Consider the following 16,647-nt stretch of genomic DNA (forward strand, 5'->3'; position numbering starts at 1 on the left):
GAACAAATTGTGTAAGTTGTTTCATATTTTTAAAACTCCCTCTTGCAACTCTCTTGAATTTCTTCTAGAGAAATTAATGTTACCGTTCAGGAGACCTCTCTGGCTTCTCACACTTTTCACTCCCCAGGACAAAGGCGCTGGCTCAATCAAATCTTTCTGCTTCTTGCCTATGGCAGAGGTGCCTGTTTCAACTTACCAGCTGTGTAGCCTTGGGCAAGCTACTTACCCACTCTGTGCCTCACATTCCCCAGCGGTGTAAATGAGGAGAAGTACAATTCCTGTGTCACAGACTTGCTGTGGGCATTAAATGAGATAATATACTAAGGTGTTTAGAACAGTGCCTGGCCCATTATATTAGTAAGCCCTAATGTATGTTTTAACCGTTATTTCTATTTAAAATGTTTTTCCTAATTTATCTATTTTACTTAGTTTGGATCAAAAACAGAACATACAGTCTTGGGGACAATAGTTAAGAAGGTTTGAAATTGTGCCTCTCCCATTTTCCTGATATAAACTTGTTCTCTCTGCAACGAATAGAACCAGACTTGCTTCTCCAGGGTGATGTGGCCCTTGTGTCTTAAGAGGTGTTGTAACAGCCTGTTAAGGATTTCAAAGGAATCCCACGGGCTTGGGTTTGATCACGGTTCCACTGTAATTGCACTCTCCACGCTTATTTCCAGAGCCTCTCTGGAAGTTCCAGGGAGCTTGCGCTGGCCCTCTCTGGAAGGGGGTCACCAGGGTTCCTTTCCTGATGAAGGAAAGGGGGCACCATGTTGCCGCTGCTTGTTGGAGCCTCCGTGAAAGAGTCTTGGTGATGTCCGTCATTGCCTTTCAGGGTGGCTGGACGCGTCAGAGCTCCCACTGGGGTGGGATCCTGAACCTGGGTGCCATCTTGCCCCAGATCCCTGCTCCATGATGCTCTTTCTTCAGACTTAATTCTTCCCGGCAGCTTCGGATTTCCATGTCTCTAATCAGTCAGTCCGCTCTCCCAATTTTGTGGGGTTGGTCACCCCTCCCAGGCCAACCCCATTCCTCTGACCCTTTGAGTTGCTCTCTCTGCTCTCATTCTGCCGTGTTTCTGCACTCCTGGAACGGAGGCAGCCATCCCTTCATGTGGAATGAGTTATCATTTGTTACTGAAATGATTCTGCCAGAGAATTAAAAATGAATCTCACGAAATCATTTTTTTTTTTTTCCCCAGACGGAAACGCTAGAAGTCCTCCCCTTGGAGAAAACATTAATTTAGTGTTGCCTGATGCAGTCTGGCGAAAGCCGTAAGAAAGCAACAATTTGCCAGTGAAGGAATTATCTCTAGGCAGGCTAATGGCTCTGATCTAGTCACTCATTCATGCATGCATTCATTCATTCAATATTTATTGAACATCAACTTGCAAGGTGCTTTCAGGCGCTGGGAGTACCAGAATGAATAAAACATGCTCTCCCCCCGCAGAAAGTAGAGACTGAGAATCAGATGATAGAAAATCACCAGAGGAGGGAGCGAGCATTTGTGCCAAGGGCCAAGAGGAGACTGAAGAAGCAAGTCCTCGCCCGGGCACCTCGTGGGGAGGGGAGAGGAGATGGGCATGGGAGGGACGCAGGGTGTGGCTGTGCTCCTTCACAGGTGCGGCGGAAAGGGCCACCGGGGGCCCACGCTTCTAATATAACCTCTGTGATATTTTCAACTCAGTTGTTGGCTCCAGATCATCCGTCTGTGTGGAGCGAAGAGGCTTCAAGGACACAGGAAAAGGACAAATGGATAACTAAATAAAGAGAAGCAGACTCAGACTGCTGGCAAAGGATGCAGAGAGAGCTAGCCCAGAAAACGCATCCGAATGGCAGCTGTTCCAGGGGACGCAGTGTCGGGTATCCCTAAAAAAGCAGAAAACCCTCACTATCCGCTCTTACACACGCAGTGCACAGGCCTTCATTTGCACACTGGCCAGGCCCGGGTTTGGCCTTCTGAAAGTCACAGTGGCGTTAAAGAGAACTGCCGACTCAGGGTCGGGATAAAGGTTTTGCCAGCATCCTAGGCCTGACGTGTGCTGAGGCCACCAGTATCCTCAATCAAAGGCCATGGGATCTGGCCCCAGATCTCATGGAGTCAGAAGAGCCAGTCTGGACACTTCTCTCTGCCACCACCCAGCTGCGTCACCTTGGGCAAAATCGCTCGCCTCTCTACAGCTTAGTGTTCTCCTCTGTCAAACGGGGGTATTAATGATTGCTCTCTGTGTGCAGAGCACTTCAGAGTACATTTACTTGGTAAAGGGAAAGTCAAGCCCGGAGTTTAGCAGCACCACTCAAGTAAAAGGGATGCATTTTAAACGGCTGTTGATAAGTTCCTCACAACTCTGAAAAGAACCCCCTTTTTTCCTCCGCCTCTTTAAGACCATTTCATTCCTGGGGCGCCTGCGTGGCTCAGCCGGTTGAGCGTCCGACTTCAGCTCAGGTCATGATCTCGTGGTCCGTGGGTTCGAGCCCCACGTCAGGCTCTGTGCTGACAGCTTCGGATGCTGTGTCTCCCTCTCTCACTGCCCCTCCCCCGCTCACGCTCTGTCTCTGTCTCAAAAATGAATACACTTTAAAACAATCTTTTTAAGACCATTTCGGCCCTCCTTCCTGCCTCCTCTGTGCCAGGCTCTGTAAGCACCCCTTCTGAGGCCTAAAACCCCCACGCTATCCGTTCCTTCTGCCTCCATCAGGTCCGGCTCTCACCTGCCCCTGGCAGTGTCTTCCAGACCTGGGACTCAGCTCCGTCAGCCAGTGAGGGTATCTGAGGCTTGCCCTTATCTTGTCTTTGCACCCAGCTTTGTGAACATGAACTACAGACGAATTTCTTTCCCAATTTTGGATAAAACGTGATTTGAGTTGACTGGGTTACCGGCTCCGAGTGAGTGGACCCGAGGCCAGCTGGGATCTGATGGTCACAAAGTCTGACTCCGCCTGGGCCTCCTTTGTTCAATAGTGAAGTAGGAAGATCACCGCCTTGGAACCCTGACTCTGTCCCGGCAAGTGATTTCTCCCCTGTCGGGGCCTCTCGGCTTCCTCCGCTGTAAAATGCAGCTTGGCCAGTGACTCCTAGGTCCTCCGGCCACGACCTCAGGGACTCTCTGAAGCTCCACTTCCTGCCATCCAAGCAACTGTACAAGGGGTTCAGATGGGTTCTTGTCAGTATCCGTGCGTGATTCGGTCCACCTAGGGGTGTGCCTTCCTGTTTCTGGAGTGTTCTGAATTACTGTGGGAAAGGCTTGCACAAGGCCTGACTTGAGAAGACCCAACTTATTTCAACTCATTTCATACACTCTACATTTACCTATAGCACAGACACGTGTGGGAAGTGTGTTGGCTCAGGATTCCTGGATATGGACCGGGCTTTCAGAGAAATAACACGTCACAAATACGTCTCTCGTTATTACATTGCTTCTTTTATCAGTTCATCTTAGTCAGGCACCTACTGCTTCTCACAGTGGCTCTTTAAGGGTGGAACCGATGGCCACTGTAGAGGCCCCAAGAAGCTGAGTGATTTGATGGTAATTAGAAAGAAACCCCAAAGGGGCGCCTGGGCGGCTCAGCCCTTTGAGCATCCAACCCCCCCCCCCCAAAAGCATTTCTGTGGAATCTCAGAACTGTGGCAACCTAAGTAGTGCCCCCCACCCCAGGGAACAAAAGTCCAGCATTTTTAAAGAAAAAAGGGAATACTTGTAGATGTTGTTCACAAAGGATTCTGGTGGGTGTTGGTGGCAGAATATCTTGGCTGAACAGAACTGGTTGTTAAGGTTGTCACTAAGCAAAGTCTCTCCCTATGGAAAGTTGCCGGCTGAGTTCTTGCAATATCTGTGGTTTGGCCCAGTTCAAAAGTTCATGGTCCTACCGAGTGAGGATGTGCACAAGGCCCATCTCTGGGATGGGCCTCCCAGCACTGTTTGAAAACGCCTTGGCATAAGCAACCCCATTTCATTTCACCTTTCTTAATACTTTGGAGTATTCTTTCCAGCAAGATGGCAACATCTGCTGGAAGTTTTCACTCTTATGTGGATCCTGAGAAACTTAACTGAAGACAATGGGGGAGGGGAAGGAAAAAAGAAAGGTTAGAGAGGGAGGGAGCCAAAACATAAGAGACTCTTAAAAACTGAAAACAAACTGAGGGTTGATGGGGGGTGGGAGAGAGGGGAGGGTGGGTGATGGGTATTGAGGAGGGCATCTGTTGGGATGAGCACTGGGTGTTGTATGGAAACCAATTGGACAATAAATTTCATATTAAAAAAAAAGAAAAGAAAGTGAGGACGATATCACTTGGGTACAAAACGTACAGAAATTCTGGGCAAGTGCATAGGAGATATGCAGGAGGATGTTAACTGTAGCTTTTTAAAAAGATGTTTATTTATTTTTCAGAGAGAGAGAGAGAGAGCAAGTGGGGAGGGGCAGAAAGAGGGGGACAGAGGATCTGAAGCATTCTCTGTGCTGACAGCAGTGAGCCCATCATGGGGCTCAAACTCAGGAACCACAAGATCATGACCTAAGCCGAAGTTGGACACTTAACCGACTGAGCCACCCAGGTGCCCCAACTGTAGCTCAGATTATAATGGCAAGAAGCTGGAGACTGTCTTAAGTGTCCAACTCAGGAGACTGGATGAGTAAAGCGTGATTGCATATTCACCCAATGGAATACCGTACTGCAGAGAATGAGAGAACCTGAGCCTCCTGTACCAACCACCAGAATGAGGGGACTGAAAGATTTTTTTTTTAAGTTAGAGGCTATTGTGATCTGGTTCTTGGGGACCTAGAGACTTCACTTTGGCAGGAAGATTGTCTTGTTTCAGAGGGTTCCTGGGCTTTCCTATGGCAGAGTAAAAGAAGGTTGCATAGCATCGAAGCCTCGTGCCTGTCGCTAGAGTTCATTTTGCCTGTTCTGAGAAAACAAAAAACTTCCTCATGGTATAGGAATCCAGTAGCTCTTCCCCGTCTTAAAGTATCTGCATTGCAACGCAGAAGTTGCACAGACAGGCATTTTAGCACCGGTTCCTGAATTGCAGTTAAACAGGGACAAAGTCCGGTGTTGCCTTCCCATCCATCAGCCCTCTCGCTGTCCACACAGTGCAATAAACCCATTAGCAATGCCCATGTTACCGTGAGCCCCGGATTTCAAGGCTGTTAATCTTGTTTGGCTTTTCTAGGTTGCTGATGATGTTTCTTTCGCAAAAGGGTCGCAGAGCGTACCTGGTCCTAGTTTGGCCACGGCATAGAGGAGGTCGTAGTTGAGGACTGGCGTGGCATCACTGATGGGCTGCCAGCCCACGGGAGGAGATGCCGGGGGTGAGATGAGGAATTGTTTGGCAGGCTGTGGTGGAGCCAAATGCAGCTTGTCACCGTCTGTCTCTGGAGTCTGAACCTTTCAAAGAGGGAAAAAATGAAGACGCATTATTCATTAGGGCCTCAGATGTGCGGTGTTGGTACACGATGATGCAGAGTCGCATTTGGAGCCTGTGACAAGTGATCCAATGAAGCAGGCTATAATAATAATCACTACTTACCACACACCATATGCTCAGTTATCTTATTTCATCCTTAAAACAGTGGCTCTCAACTTTTAGCGTGCATCATAATTACCTGGAGAGCTTACTAAAAGCACAGACTGCAGAGCCCCCACTCCTGGAGTTTCCGATTCAGCAGAGCTGGGGTGGGGTCTGAGGATCTGCATTGCTAACAAGTTCCCAAGTGAGGCTGAACTGCTGGTCCCCAGGCTCCTTCCTCCCTCCTGCCCTCCCTCCTTCTCTCCTTTCTTTTTCTCTCATTCTTTTAATTGAGGTGATACTCACATAATATGAAATTAACCATTAGAGTAAACAATCAGTGGCCTTTAGTACATTTCCAGGGTTGTGCAATCACCACTTCTACCTACATCCAAAGCATTTTTAAAAAATGTTTATTTATTTTCGAGAGAGAGAGAGAGACACAGAGAGAAAAACAGAGAGAGAGAGAGAGAGAGAGAGAGGGCAAGCAGGGGAGGGGCAGAGAGAAAGGGAGACACAGAATCTGAAGCAGGCTCCAGGCTCTGAGCTGTCAGCACAGAGCCCGACGTGGGGCTCAAAGTCACCATCCGAACCCTGAAAACATGACCTGAGCCGAAGATGGACGCTTACTGGCTGAGCCACCCAGGTTCCCCCAAAGCATTTTTTTAATTTAATCTAATATTTTTTAATGTTTATTTATTTTTGAGAGAGAGATACACACACACAGTGTGAGTAGAGGAAGCACAGAGAGAGGGAGACACAGAATCCGAAGCAAGCTCCAGGCTCTGAGCTGTCAACACAGAGCCTGATGTGGGGCTTGAACCCACAGAGACCATAACCTAAGCCGATGTCTGCTGCTTAACCGACTGAGCCACCCAGGCGCCCCAACATTTTTTTAAAGTTTATTTATTTTGAGAGAGACAGAGACCGTGTGAGTGGGGCGGGGCAGAAAGAGAGGGAGACAGAGAATCCAAAGCATTTTTATTGCCTTAAAGGAAACCCTGTACCCATTAAACAGCTACTACCTTTTTTGCCCCTAGTCAGACCCTGCAACCAACAATCTGCTTTATGTCTCAATGGATTTACCTATTCTGGATATTTCACATAAATGGAATCATATGTGACCTCTTTGTGTCTGGCTGCTTTTACTTAGCATAATGTTTTCAGGGTTCATCTATGTGGTAGCATGTATCAATGCTTCATTCCTTTTTATGGTTTAATAACATTCCAATGAAAGATGGACCACAGTTTGTTTGTTGAAAGGTGGACCATAGCCGCTGATGGACATTTGGAGTGTTTCTACCCTTTCTACCCTAGTCATAGTACTACTATATATGAATATATGTGTACATGTATTTTTTGAGGCCTATTTTCAAGTCACTTAGATGTACACCTAGGAGTGAGTATTTGCTGGGTCAGATGGGAACTCTATATGTTTAACTTTTTAAGGAAACAGGTGGGGTTTCATTAGATGAAGAAACTGAGGTTTCTACAAATCACATAGTTACTAGCAGCATGGGATCTGAACATGGGTCTAAGGCCAAAGTCTAAATTCTACTTATTTAGTTTTTATTTTATTTTATTACGGTAAGAACATTGAGCAAGAGATATACCCACTTAATAAATTTTTAGGTCTACAGTATATTATTGTTAATGGGGTTTTTTTGTTATTGTTTATTTTACTTGTTTTGAGAGAGAGAGAGCACGCAGGAGGGGCAGAGAGAGAGGGAGAGAGAGAGAATCCCGCAGTGACAGTGCGGAACCTGATGTGTGGCTCAAACTCACAAACCGTGAGATCATGACCTGAGCTGAAATCAAGAGTCAGATACTTGACTGACTGAACCTAGGTGCCCCACAGCATATTATTGTTGACTATGGGTACAATGTTGTGCAGTAGGTCTCTAAAGCTTATTCATCTCATCTAACTGAACTTTTATACCTGTGGATTAGTAACTCATCGTTTTCAACTCTTTCTAGTCCCTGGCAACTACCATCCTACTCTTCGGTTCTATGAATTTTATTTTTTTAGATCCCTCATATAAGTGGAATCATGCAATATTCGTCTTTCTGTGAATGGCTTATTTCACTTAGCATACTGTCCTCCAGGTTCATCCATATTGCACAATGCCCACACTATCCAAAGCAAACTGCAGACTCAATGCAATCCTTATCAAAATTGCAATGGCATTTTTCTTTTACAGAAATAGTGAAAAAAACAATTCTAAAATTCATATAGAACCACGAGAGACCACAAACAGCCAAACCAATCTTGAGAAAGATGAACATCACACTTCCTGATTTAAAAATATATTACAAAGCTACAATAATCAAAACAGCAAGGGACTGGCATTAAGACAGACACGTAAGCCAATGGAACAGAACAGAGAGCTCGGAAATTAATCCACACACAGAGGGTCAACTGATCTTCAACAAGAGTGCCAACAGTACACAATGAGGAAACAACAGTCTCTTCAACAAATCGTGCCGGGAAGACTGGATATCCACATGCAAAAGAATGAAGTTGAAACCTCATTTTACACCATACACAAAAACTAACTCAAAATGGATTAAAGATTCTAAACATAAGACCTGAAACCGAGAAAGTCCTAGAAGAAAATAAACAGAAAGCCTCATGACATTGGCCTTGACAATGTTTTCATAGGTATGACACCAAAAGCACAGGCAACACAAATAGAAATAAACAAGCAGGATTACATCAAGCTAAGTCTTCTCCACACCAAAGGATACTATCAACAGAGTGAAAAGGTGACCTGCATAAGGGAGAAAATATTTATAAACCAGATATAGGACAGGTTAATCTCTCTATTCATGTATAGGATGAGAAATTAAGGAACTCCTATGACTCAAAAGCAAAACAAACAAACAAACACCCAAACAAACACAAAACAAAACACAACCAAACACAAACAAACACAAAACAAAACAAAAAAACCACAAAAAAACAAAATAAAACCCAGTAACTCAGTGAAAAAAAAAAAAACAGAGTAAGGACCTGAATGGACATTTCTCCAAAGAAGATACATAAATGGCCAACAGGTTCATGAAAAAATATTTAGGTCACTAAGCACCGGGGAAATGCAAATCAAAACCACAATGAGATATCACCTCACAGGTGTTAGGATGGGGTGTTATCAAAATTAAATAAACAAATAAAAGACAACAAGTGTTGGCAAGGATGTGGAAAAACAGGAACCATCGTGTGCTGTTGGTGGGAATGCATAATGGCATAACCACTATAGAAAACAATATGGAGGTGCCTAAAAAAATTAAAAATGGAACCGCCATCTCAACGACTAATTCCGCTCCTGGGTATTTATCCAAAAGAATTGAATTCAGACTCTGGAAGAAATATTAACACTCCTGTGTTCATTGTAGCACTATTCACGATAGCCAAGATGTGGAGACAACATAAATGTCCGTCGACAGATGATGCGTAAAGAAAAAGTGGCATCTACGTACAACGGGATACTATTCAGCCTTAAAAAGAAGCGAAGTCTATGTTCTTTTTACTATGCCATCTTCATAGGGTCCAAAGGTGGGAACAACGTTTACTGACCGATACGAGATGGATCAGGATATCTAATGATGAAGGGAGGGCACTGATGGAACTAATATGAGGACATTGATTTTCTATTGCCGTGGACTTTGTGAGCATTGCCAAGAACTGTTCATCCCCGTTTGGAATAGCCAGCACTTATTTTTGGATGAAATAAAACACACAACTGATTTTCATATGTTTGTAATCTTTTCTCATGAATCGGAGTCATTGGGAAGATATACAGTCCACTAAAACTATCATATAACTGAACTTTTAATTATAAGCCTGCTAGGAAGTTTAAGAGTAGTTGGGAATAGACCATTTTTTTTTTTTTTTTTTTTTTTAATTTTTTTTTCTTTTTTTCAACGTTTTTATTTATTTTTGGGACAGAGAGAGACAGAGAGACAGAGCATGAACGGGGGAGGGGCAGAGAGAGAGGGAGACACAGAATCGGAAACAGGCTCCAGGCTCTGAGCCATCAGCCCAGAACCCGACGCGGGGCTCGAACTCACGGACCGCGAGATCGTGACCTGGCTGAAGTGGGACGCTTAACCGACTGCGCCACCCAGGCGCCCCAGACCATTCTTTTTTTTTTTTTTTTTTTTTTCAACGTTTATTTATTTTTGGGACAGAGAGAGAGACAGAGCATGAACGGGCGAGGGGCAGAGAGAGAGGGAGACACAGAATCGGAAACAGGCTCCAGGCTCTGAGCCATCAGCCCAGAGCCCGACGTGGGGCTCGAACTCACGGAACGCGAGATCGTGACCTGGCTGAAGTCGGACGCTTAACCGACTGCGCCACCCAGGCGCCCCAGACCATTCTTTTTTTTTTTAACTTTAAGTTTATTTATTTATTTTGAAAGAGCAGGTGGGGGGAGGGGCAGAGAGAGAGGGAGGGATAGAGGATCCCAAGCAGGCTCCGTACCAACAGAGCTGTGAACCTATGAACCATGAGATCATGACGTGACCTGAGCCAAAACAAAGAGTTGGACGCTTGACTGACTCAGCCACCAGGCGCCCTAGGTGTAGACCATTCTTATTACAAGTACTAGCTGATATTTGCTGTGCATTTACCAAACACTAGGTACTTTAACATGCAATAGTCCACTTAATCCTCGTAAAACAGCAGAATGGTGTGTGTATCATTCTCCCTATTTACAGGTGAGGAAACTGAGACCCACTGACATTGTGTAACTTGCCCAGGTGACAGCTCAGGCTGTCAGCCCTCAGAGCCTGCTTTCTAAACCTCTGTGATACCCCTGTCTGGGAATCAGGGCATAGGTTTATTTATCTGTGAACTAATTATAGACTACAAACCAGTCAAAGTAGAAAGGGCTCCATTTACACTTTTAAAAAGGCAAAATAATAATAATAATAATAATAATAATAATAATAATGTAGAGCAAGAATTACCTTACCTGTGCAAAGTAGAGTTTTAATTTTTTCCCTCTGAACTGGGTTTCATGAAGCTCTATCCTGGCTCGGGCTGCAGATTTGGGATTGCTGAAGTTTATTCGGACACGTCTGAAACTCTTAAATAGCTGGAAGGTCACACAGTCATCATAAGTCCGAAACAGACCTTCAAATTTTTCCTGATAAAACAAACACAGAGGAAAATCCGTGGGTCATGTATCTTGCACGACACAAATAATTAATAAATAAATAAGTAAATAAATAGGCTGTTCTCAACATAACATTCGAGCAGCACATTAGTCATGCATTTTTTTTCACCTGTCAATCTGTTACCGGGTGTTAAACATGCCCGTGGATTCAGTGGAAGGATTCGCAACCTGGGTCTAGGGATCCTTAGAGGAGCAGTGAATGGGGTTTGAAATGCATAACAGACCTGAAAATTATGCAAAATGTTGAGGAAGTTTCTCTGTATATGTATTGTTTTCTGGGGAGAGGGATCATTGTTGTCATAAGATTCTCAAAGAAGTTCATTAACTCTAAAATATTAGAGCTCTTTGAGTAAAGTATGCGGTAGACATTACAAGTGACGACCCACTTTGGTGGCACTAGTTAGATGGTGTCATGGGATGAGTCCTGGTCCATGAAATGTGTGCAGAAGGCAAGAAAAAGCCCTTGAGAAAGTTTCCTATCTTTCTCTGAAGATGCCGTGCATTCCAAATGGTATACCATCGAGAAACAGGACTTTCCTCGGTCCCTCAGGAGATTCTCCTGGGTCCCTGAGGGGCTGTGTGGAGCAGAAATATCTTTCTCCCTACTCCCACCCATCCTAGAGTTGACTTTGCTTTGGCAAAACAAATAAACAAACAGACTTCTATCGCATTAAACCACGGAGATCTGGAGATTATTTTATTCCTACGGCATAACCAAGCCTATCGCAATACAAAGTAATCATTTGAAGTTTTTGATTCAGTACAATTTTCAATTCAACTAAACACATCTCTATTAAATGCTCACTTATTACAAGGCATGGTCGCTAGGCTTTAGGGGAGTACACAGATGAGTATTACTGCGTTCCAGCTCTCAGTGATCTAACAACCTACTGTGAGAGGCAGACACAGACACAGATATGAGAATGCCCGTAAGGCGGGGGCAAGGCACAAAAGGAAAATTAAAGACTTAAAAAATACATATATTAATACCATCTGTCTGGTTTCTCTTAGCTTTAAAAAATCCTTGTTATAAGTAACACAACCAGTGTATGCGGAGTTACTGTATGTGCTTAGCAGAGAAATTGTTGCTAAGTAAAGAACTTCTACGTAAACAAACCAACAAACCCTGATTCTTTTATTTCTACGACGGAAGGTATATCTTTAAGAGTGAGTACAAGTCGGAATGGAGATGCACCAAGGTTCAGCAAGATTCACTGAATTTGGTTTGTAAGGGCCCCAAGCCATTTCCTTCCTCACCTCTATCATTCCACAAATCAGGACCCTGAAGTCTGAAGAGACAAGGACCCGCCTTGGTCACATGGGCACTTAGTGGCAGAACTACAACCAGGCCAAAGTCCTTGTGACCCTGAATATAGAGACGCTTTCAATTATATAAAGAATCACACTGCTGGGCTGAGAAGAAGGGAGAGGTGCCACAGCAGGAGCAAATGATGGGGATCAATAAACTGACCCAAGCTTGTGTGTGACCACATCTGGGAGAATCAGCAGTGTGATGCGAGGCTGTGACGTCACTGACCTCTGGGGTTTGCACAGGAAGAAGAGCCCAGATGGCAGAGAAGGTCTCCCCGCCTGTTGGGCCTCCAGATGAACACGTCTCAGACCCTCAGATCCATGGCTCGCGACCCTTCCAAAAACGTGGCTCGTTTCTGAGATTCCCCAGGGCGTGCCTATGGTTCCTCCCATTTTTGACTCCTGTGTCTTTCTCTTTATGCCTTATCCGTCCGGTCCAGAACCACAAATGATACATTCAAAGCAAGTTCTTTTTTTTCAAGTTTGATGACATCATGGAGATTTAAGGGGCTCTTTCTCCCCTTTTCAGACTGAGTTCTCAATCCCCTTCCCCTAACAAGAACAAAACAAGGAAAGAACCAAAGAAACAGAACAAAGACAAGGATCTTTCCTTGTCTGTTCCTTGGGAAGTTTTTCCTTCAAGTCTCAAGCCATGGGATGAGCCGACCCCTGGGCCTGGGGCCTCTGCCACCACTCCAAGAGGGCTCATTAAGGAATCGTTTCCCAACAACATTGTGTTTTCCTGAACAGGGGTCCTGGTGAATACAATGTTTTCTGGTTTCTCACAATGACCAGTGCCCTCAGCTGCTCACATCACAGCTGGTGGTTTAATTAATTTGGGGAATTTTTAGGAATGGAAGGAATTAAGAGATTAAAAGCTTTTATTTCTATCTAGAAATAGTCATATTTCTCAGGGCAAAGTTCTTGGGTCTTCTTTGTAGCTCTATGTTTCTCCACCTCTGGTTTGGGAGTCCACTTCCTCATCTCCTCCCCCGCGCCTGAGCGTGGCCATGAAGACCAACTTGGAGGGGAGGTGTTCTTTTCCTTCGACTCTAATTCCTTGTTTGCATTGTATATCTCTTCTTTATGCCTCGCATCTCAGTTGCTCAGAGCTGTTTGGCCTCAAGAGCCTGGATTAGAAGAAAAAAATCAAGGGGTCTTGGCATCGGGCTTAGGGGAGGGCTGACAATGAATGGCCTATATGCCGACTCCTTGGCAGGCTTCGGCAGATGTCAGTAACTGAAGGCAATCGTTTTCTCCGCCGATCTTCAAAAGAGGGCCCCAGGCAGCTCCTGCATCAAGCTAGAGTTGGCAAGTGACAGGAACCTCATTCCTCTCCTTGTTTTGGGCCTTTAGGCTGATCATCAAAAGAGGTCGGTCACCAAACCTGGACTCAGGGGCCAGGGTTTTCACAAACTCTGTAATGATAATAATCATCATCGCAATAAACGAACATTTACTTGGCTTGTCCTCTCGGCACAAGTGTTTTGGGGACTTGTAGTGGCAGTGGCGACAGGCAGCTGGCCAAGAATGGGGGGGATTCACTGGCCCTCTCGATTTGCTTCCAGGAGTGATATGACAACCATTTCGCTGGTGGAGGTGACAGAGCATGAGGAGAAATTGGTTGGAGGCAGGCGAAGCACAGCGACAAACCCTTAGGCAAAACGGAGTCCTGAACACAGGTAGCCACAGGGGTGTCTCACCTTCCTGTAGAGCAAATCTAGGGTCCGATGCCCCGGTTCCCCCCAGACACACAGTGACTGGCACCTCACACGCCCAATAAATTCCTCATTTCCTCAACAGTTAGCTCCCTTTGTAACCACTGGTTTGAAAAGAGTTCCACAGCAGTGATCTCAAATTCTGGTCTCTGGACCTCACCATACGCTTAAAAGTCAGGGAGAATCCTAAAGAACTTTTGTTAATGTGAATTTCACTTACCAATGTTCACTGTACTGCAAAGTGAAAAATATATACACTTATAAATGTATTTAAAAGTAACAATAATAAGCCCATTAGATGTTAAAATAATATTTTTATGAAAAATAACTCTTCCAAAGCAAGAAAAAATTTAGTGAGATGAGCATTTTTTTTTTTCATTTCTGAAAGTTTCTTTAATTTCTGACTTCATAGAAGATACCTGAAATCTCCATTTGCTTCTAGGCTCAATCTGTTATACTATGTGGTTTTGTCTGAAGGATATGAATCAAAGTTGGCCTCACCCAAATACATGGTTGGAGACGGGAGGAGTAACTTAATAGCCTTTCAAATATTCTTCGAAATTCCTTGTGAATATTTTTTCCTGATGCTTCATCAAAGCTTGACAAGGGGCAGTTTCGTAAAGTATATTACAATGTTGACTCTGAAGCTATAATCAAATAACATTTTTATTTGATTATACTAAGGTCCATTTATCTATTTTTCACCTTTAATTTTTAAAAAACATTTTTAAAGTTTATTCATTTTTCAGAGACACAGAGAGAGCGTGAGGGAGGGAACAGCAGAGAGAGAAGGAGACACAGAATCTGAAGCAGGCTCCAGGCTCTGAGCTATCAGCACAGAGCCCAATGCGGGGCTTGAACTCACGGTGTGAGATCATGACCTGAGCTGAAGTCAGATGTAACCGAATGAGCCACCCAGGCGCCCCTAATGTGTGTGTGTTTTTTTAAACCCATGCATGATTCTGTAATGACATACGTTGACCACTTGAAAAATATGGTTCCTTGCGTTATGTAGGTTTTCCAAATCCTCACCCATTTTATCACACAGTATAAAAAGTCACATTCATTAATGTTACCACCTATCTTATCAAAGAGTCTTTAGAAATTGGAAAGATGTCAGATTCGTGTTGGTAAATACAGGCTTTCCAAAATTCTAATTTTTGCTTGAAAGTTCATTCCTAATCACTGGCAACAAACACTGACAGTTATTTTCCTTGGAGTAACACACTCATCCATTCACTTTTGAGAAAATATCTGACAAATATCTAAGTCTGCATAACTACACTTTGTTAGTTGTTCTTTTAGGTACAAATGGTGTTCCGTGAGAAAAACAAATGCCTAGTTCAGCTTAGGACAGTTTAGAATGTCTCCTCAACTCAGACATTGTATCTCATTGTATCTCACCTCAAACATTGTATCCAAGTATACTTAGTGTACTCCCTATTTTGTTATTCAGATTATTAAAAAGGTGTATGTTCAAGGAAAAAAGATAATAAAATTAATATATTTTATGGCTTCATCAGGGACATTCTTTCTTTTTTTAAGTTCTTTCTTAAAAGTTTATTTTGAGAGAGACAGTGAGAGCAGGGGCAGGTGAAGAGAGAGAGGGAGACAGAGAATCCCAAGCAGGTTCCATGCTGTCAGCACGGAGCCTGGTCCAGGGCTCGATCTCATGAACTGTGAGATCATGACCTGCGCTGAAACCAAGAGTAGGGCGCTTAACCCACTGAGCCACCCAGATGCCCCCATCAGGGACATTCTTAAGTAACACTGGTGTTTTCTTTCTTACTTTCTTCTATCTTTTTTTTTAGTACGAATAATACTGATATCATTTGCTGCCACTGCATTGACTCATACCAAAGCACCAGCGGCTTTAACTGCCATTGCTTTTGCACCATGGATATAACTGTCAAAACAGTTGAGAAGGAAAATAGTGTCTTAGCCTTACTGTGGAAATAGTTTTGACCTCATGGAAAAGCATCTGTAGACCATCCTTTGAGAACAGCAGTACCATAATATCTCAGAGAAAGTAAGGATTTAGTTGGCTTGGGTTGAAGTCTAGTGAGAATTCTAAGGACACAACATAATGGAAATCCAAGAGGGGCTATCATTCGAGAAAGTGTTGTTATAGTAACTGAATGCTGCAGGGAAGGTGAAAACGACGAAGACGGTTTTGGCCAGTGCGAGACCACTGGTGACACTGAGAGCTATTTGGACAGATGTGGAGGTGAAACCTGGATTATTATGGATTGAGGAGTGAACGGAGGGGAAAAGGTGGAGAAAGAGAGTGTGGTAACGAGAAAGAGGGAGGTGGGATGATAACTACATGGGAAGTCAGGTCACAACAAGATTTTTGGGAGTGTGGGGAGACACTTCCTGGTTGATAAAATGAAACTATGATGAAGGGAAGAGAGGAGACAGGAAAGAGGAGAGGGTAGTGGAGACAAGAAGAAGAGGCTTCAGAGAGACTTGTAGACACGTCTTCCCGTGAGACAGGAGGTGATAGATCAGGATGGAGGAGTATGGAAATGGAACAAACAAACTGAAGATGGCTTTTCATCTCAGGGAAATGGATGGCGAGGTCCTCTGTTCAGGTAGGGAAGGTGAAGGGAGACTGAGGGCTTGAGAAGCTTGAGAAAGACTCAGAACAGCTGCTGTGGTCAGAGGTAAGGAGAGTAAATGTGGATGAGTCAAAGAACGGTGTAATGGGCTGAATTATGTCCCCTCCAAAGGATACGCTCAAGTCTCCAGTACCTGAGAATATGACCTTATCAGAAATGGGGTCACTGAAGATGTAACTAAGTAAGAGGGGGGGTCATACTGGCATGGGGTGGGCCCTCATCCAGGATGACTGTTGTCCTTATAAGAAGATAGCCATGGGAAGACAGGGAGACATAAGGAAAGTGTCATTTGAAGACAGAGGACTGGAGT

The 16,647-nt window shown here is 44.3% G+C and overlaps 1 protein-coding gene across 3 annotated transcripts in view; it reads right to left on the minus strand.

Annotated features, from left to right (window-relative positions):
- RCAN2 (regulator of calcineurin 2) overlaps positions 1-16,647 on the minus strand; it is a 275,296-nt gene that overhangs the window by 17,332 nt on the left and 241,317 nt on the right. For all 3 annotated transcript variants that reach the window (XM_030315639.1, XM_030315641.1, XM_030315642.1), the window contains 2 exons: positions 10,484-10,657; positions 5,215-5,386 (listed from right to left, as the gene is read on the minus strand). In XM_030315639.1, the coding sequence (XP_030171499.1) occupies positions 5,215-5,386; positions 10,484-10,657 (346 nt within the window). The remainder of the gene's footprint in view (positions 1-5,214; positions 5,387-10,483; positions 10,658-16,647) is intronic.

The sequence above is a fragment of the Lynx canadensis genome, chromosome B2 (genome assembly GCF_007474595.2).
Source record: "Lynx canadensis isolate LIC74 chromosome B2, mLynCan4.pri.v2, whole genome shotgun sequence".
In the NCBI taxonomy this organism is placed as follows: domain Eukaryota; kingdom Metazoa; phylum Chordata; class Mammalia; order Carnivora; family Felidae; genus Lynx; species Lynx canadensis.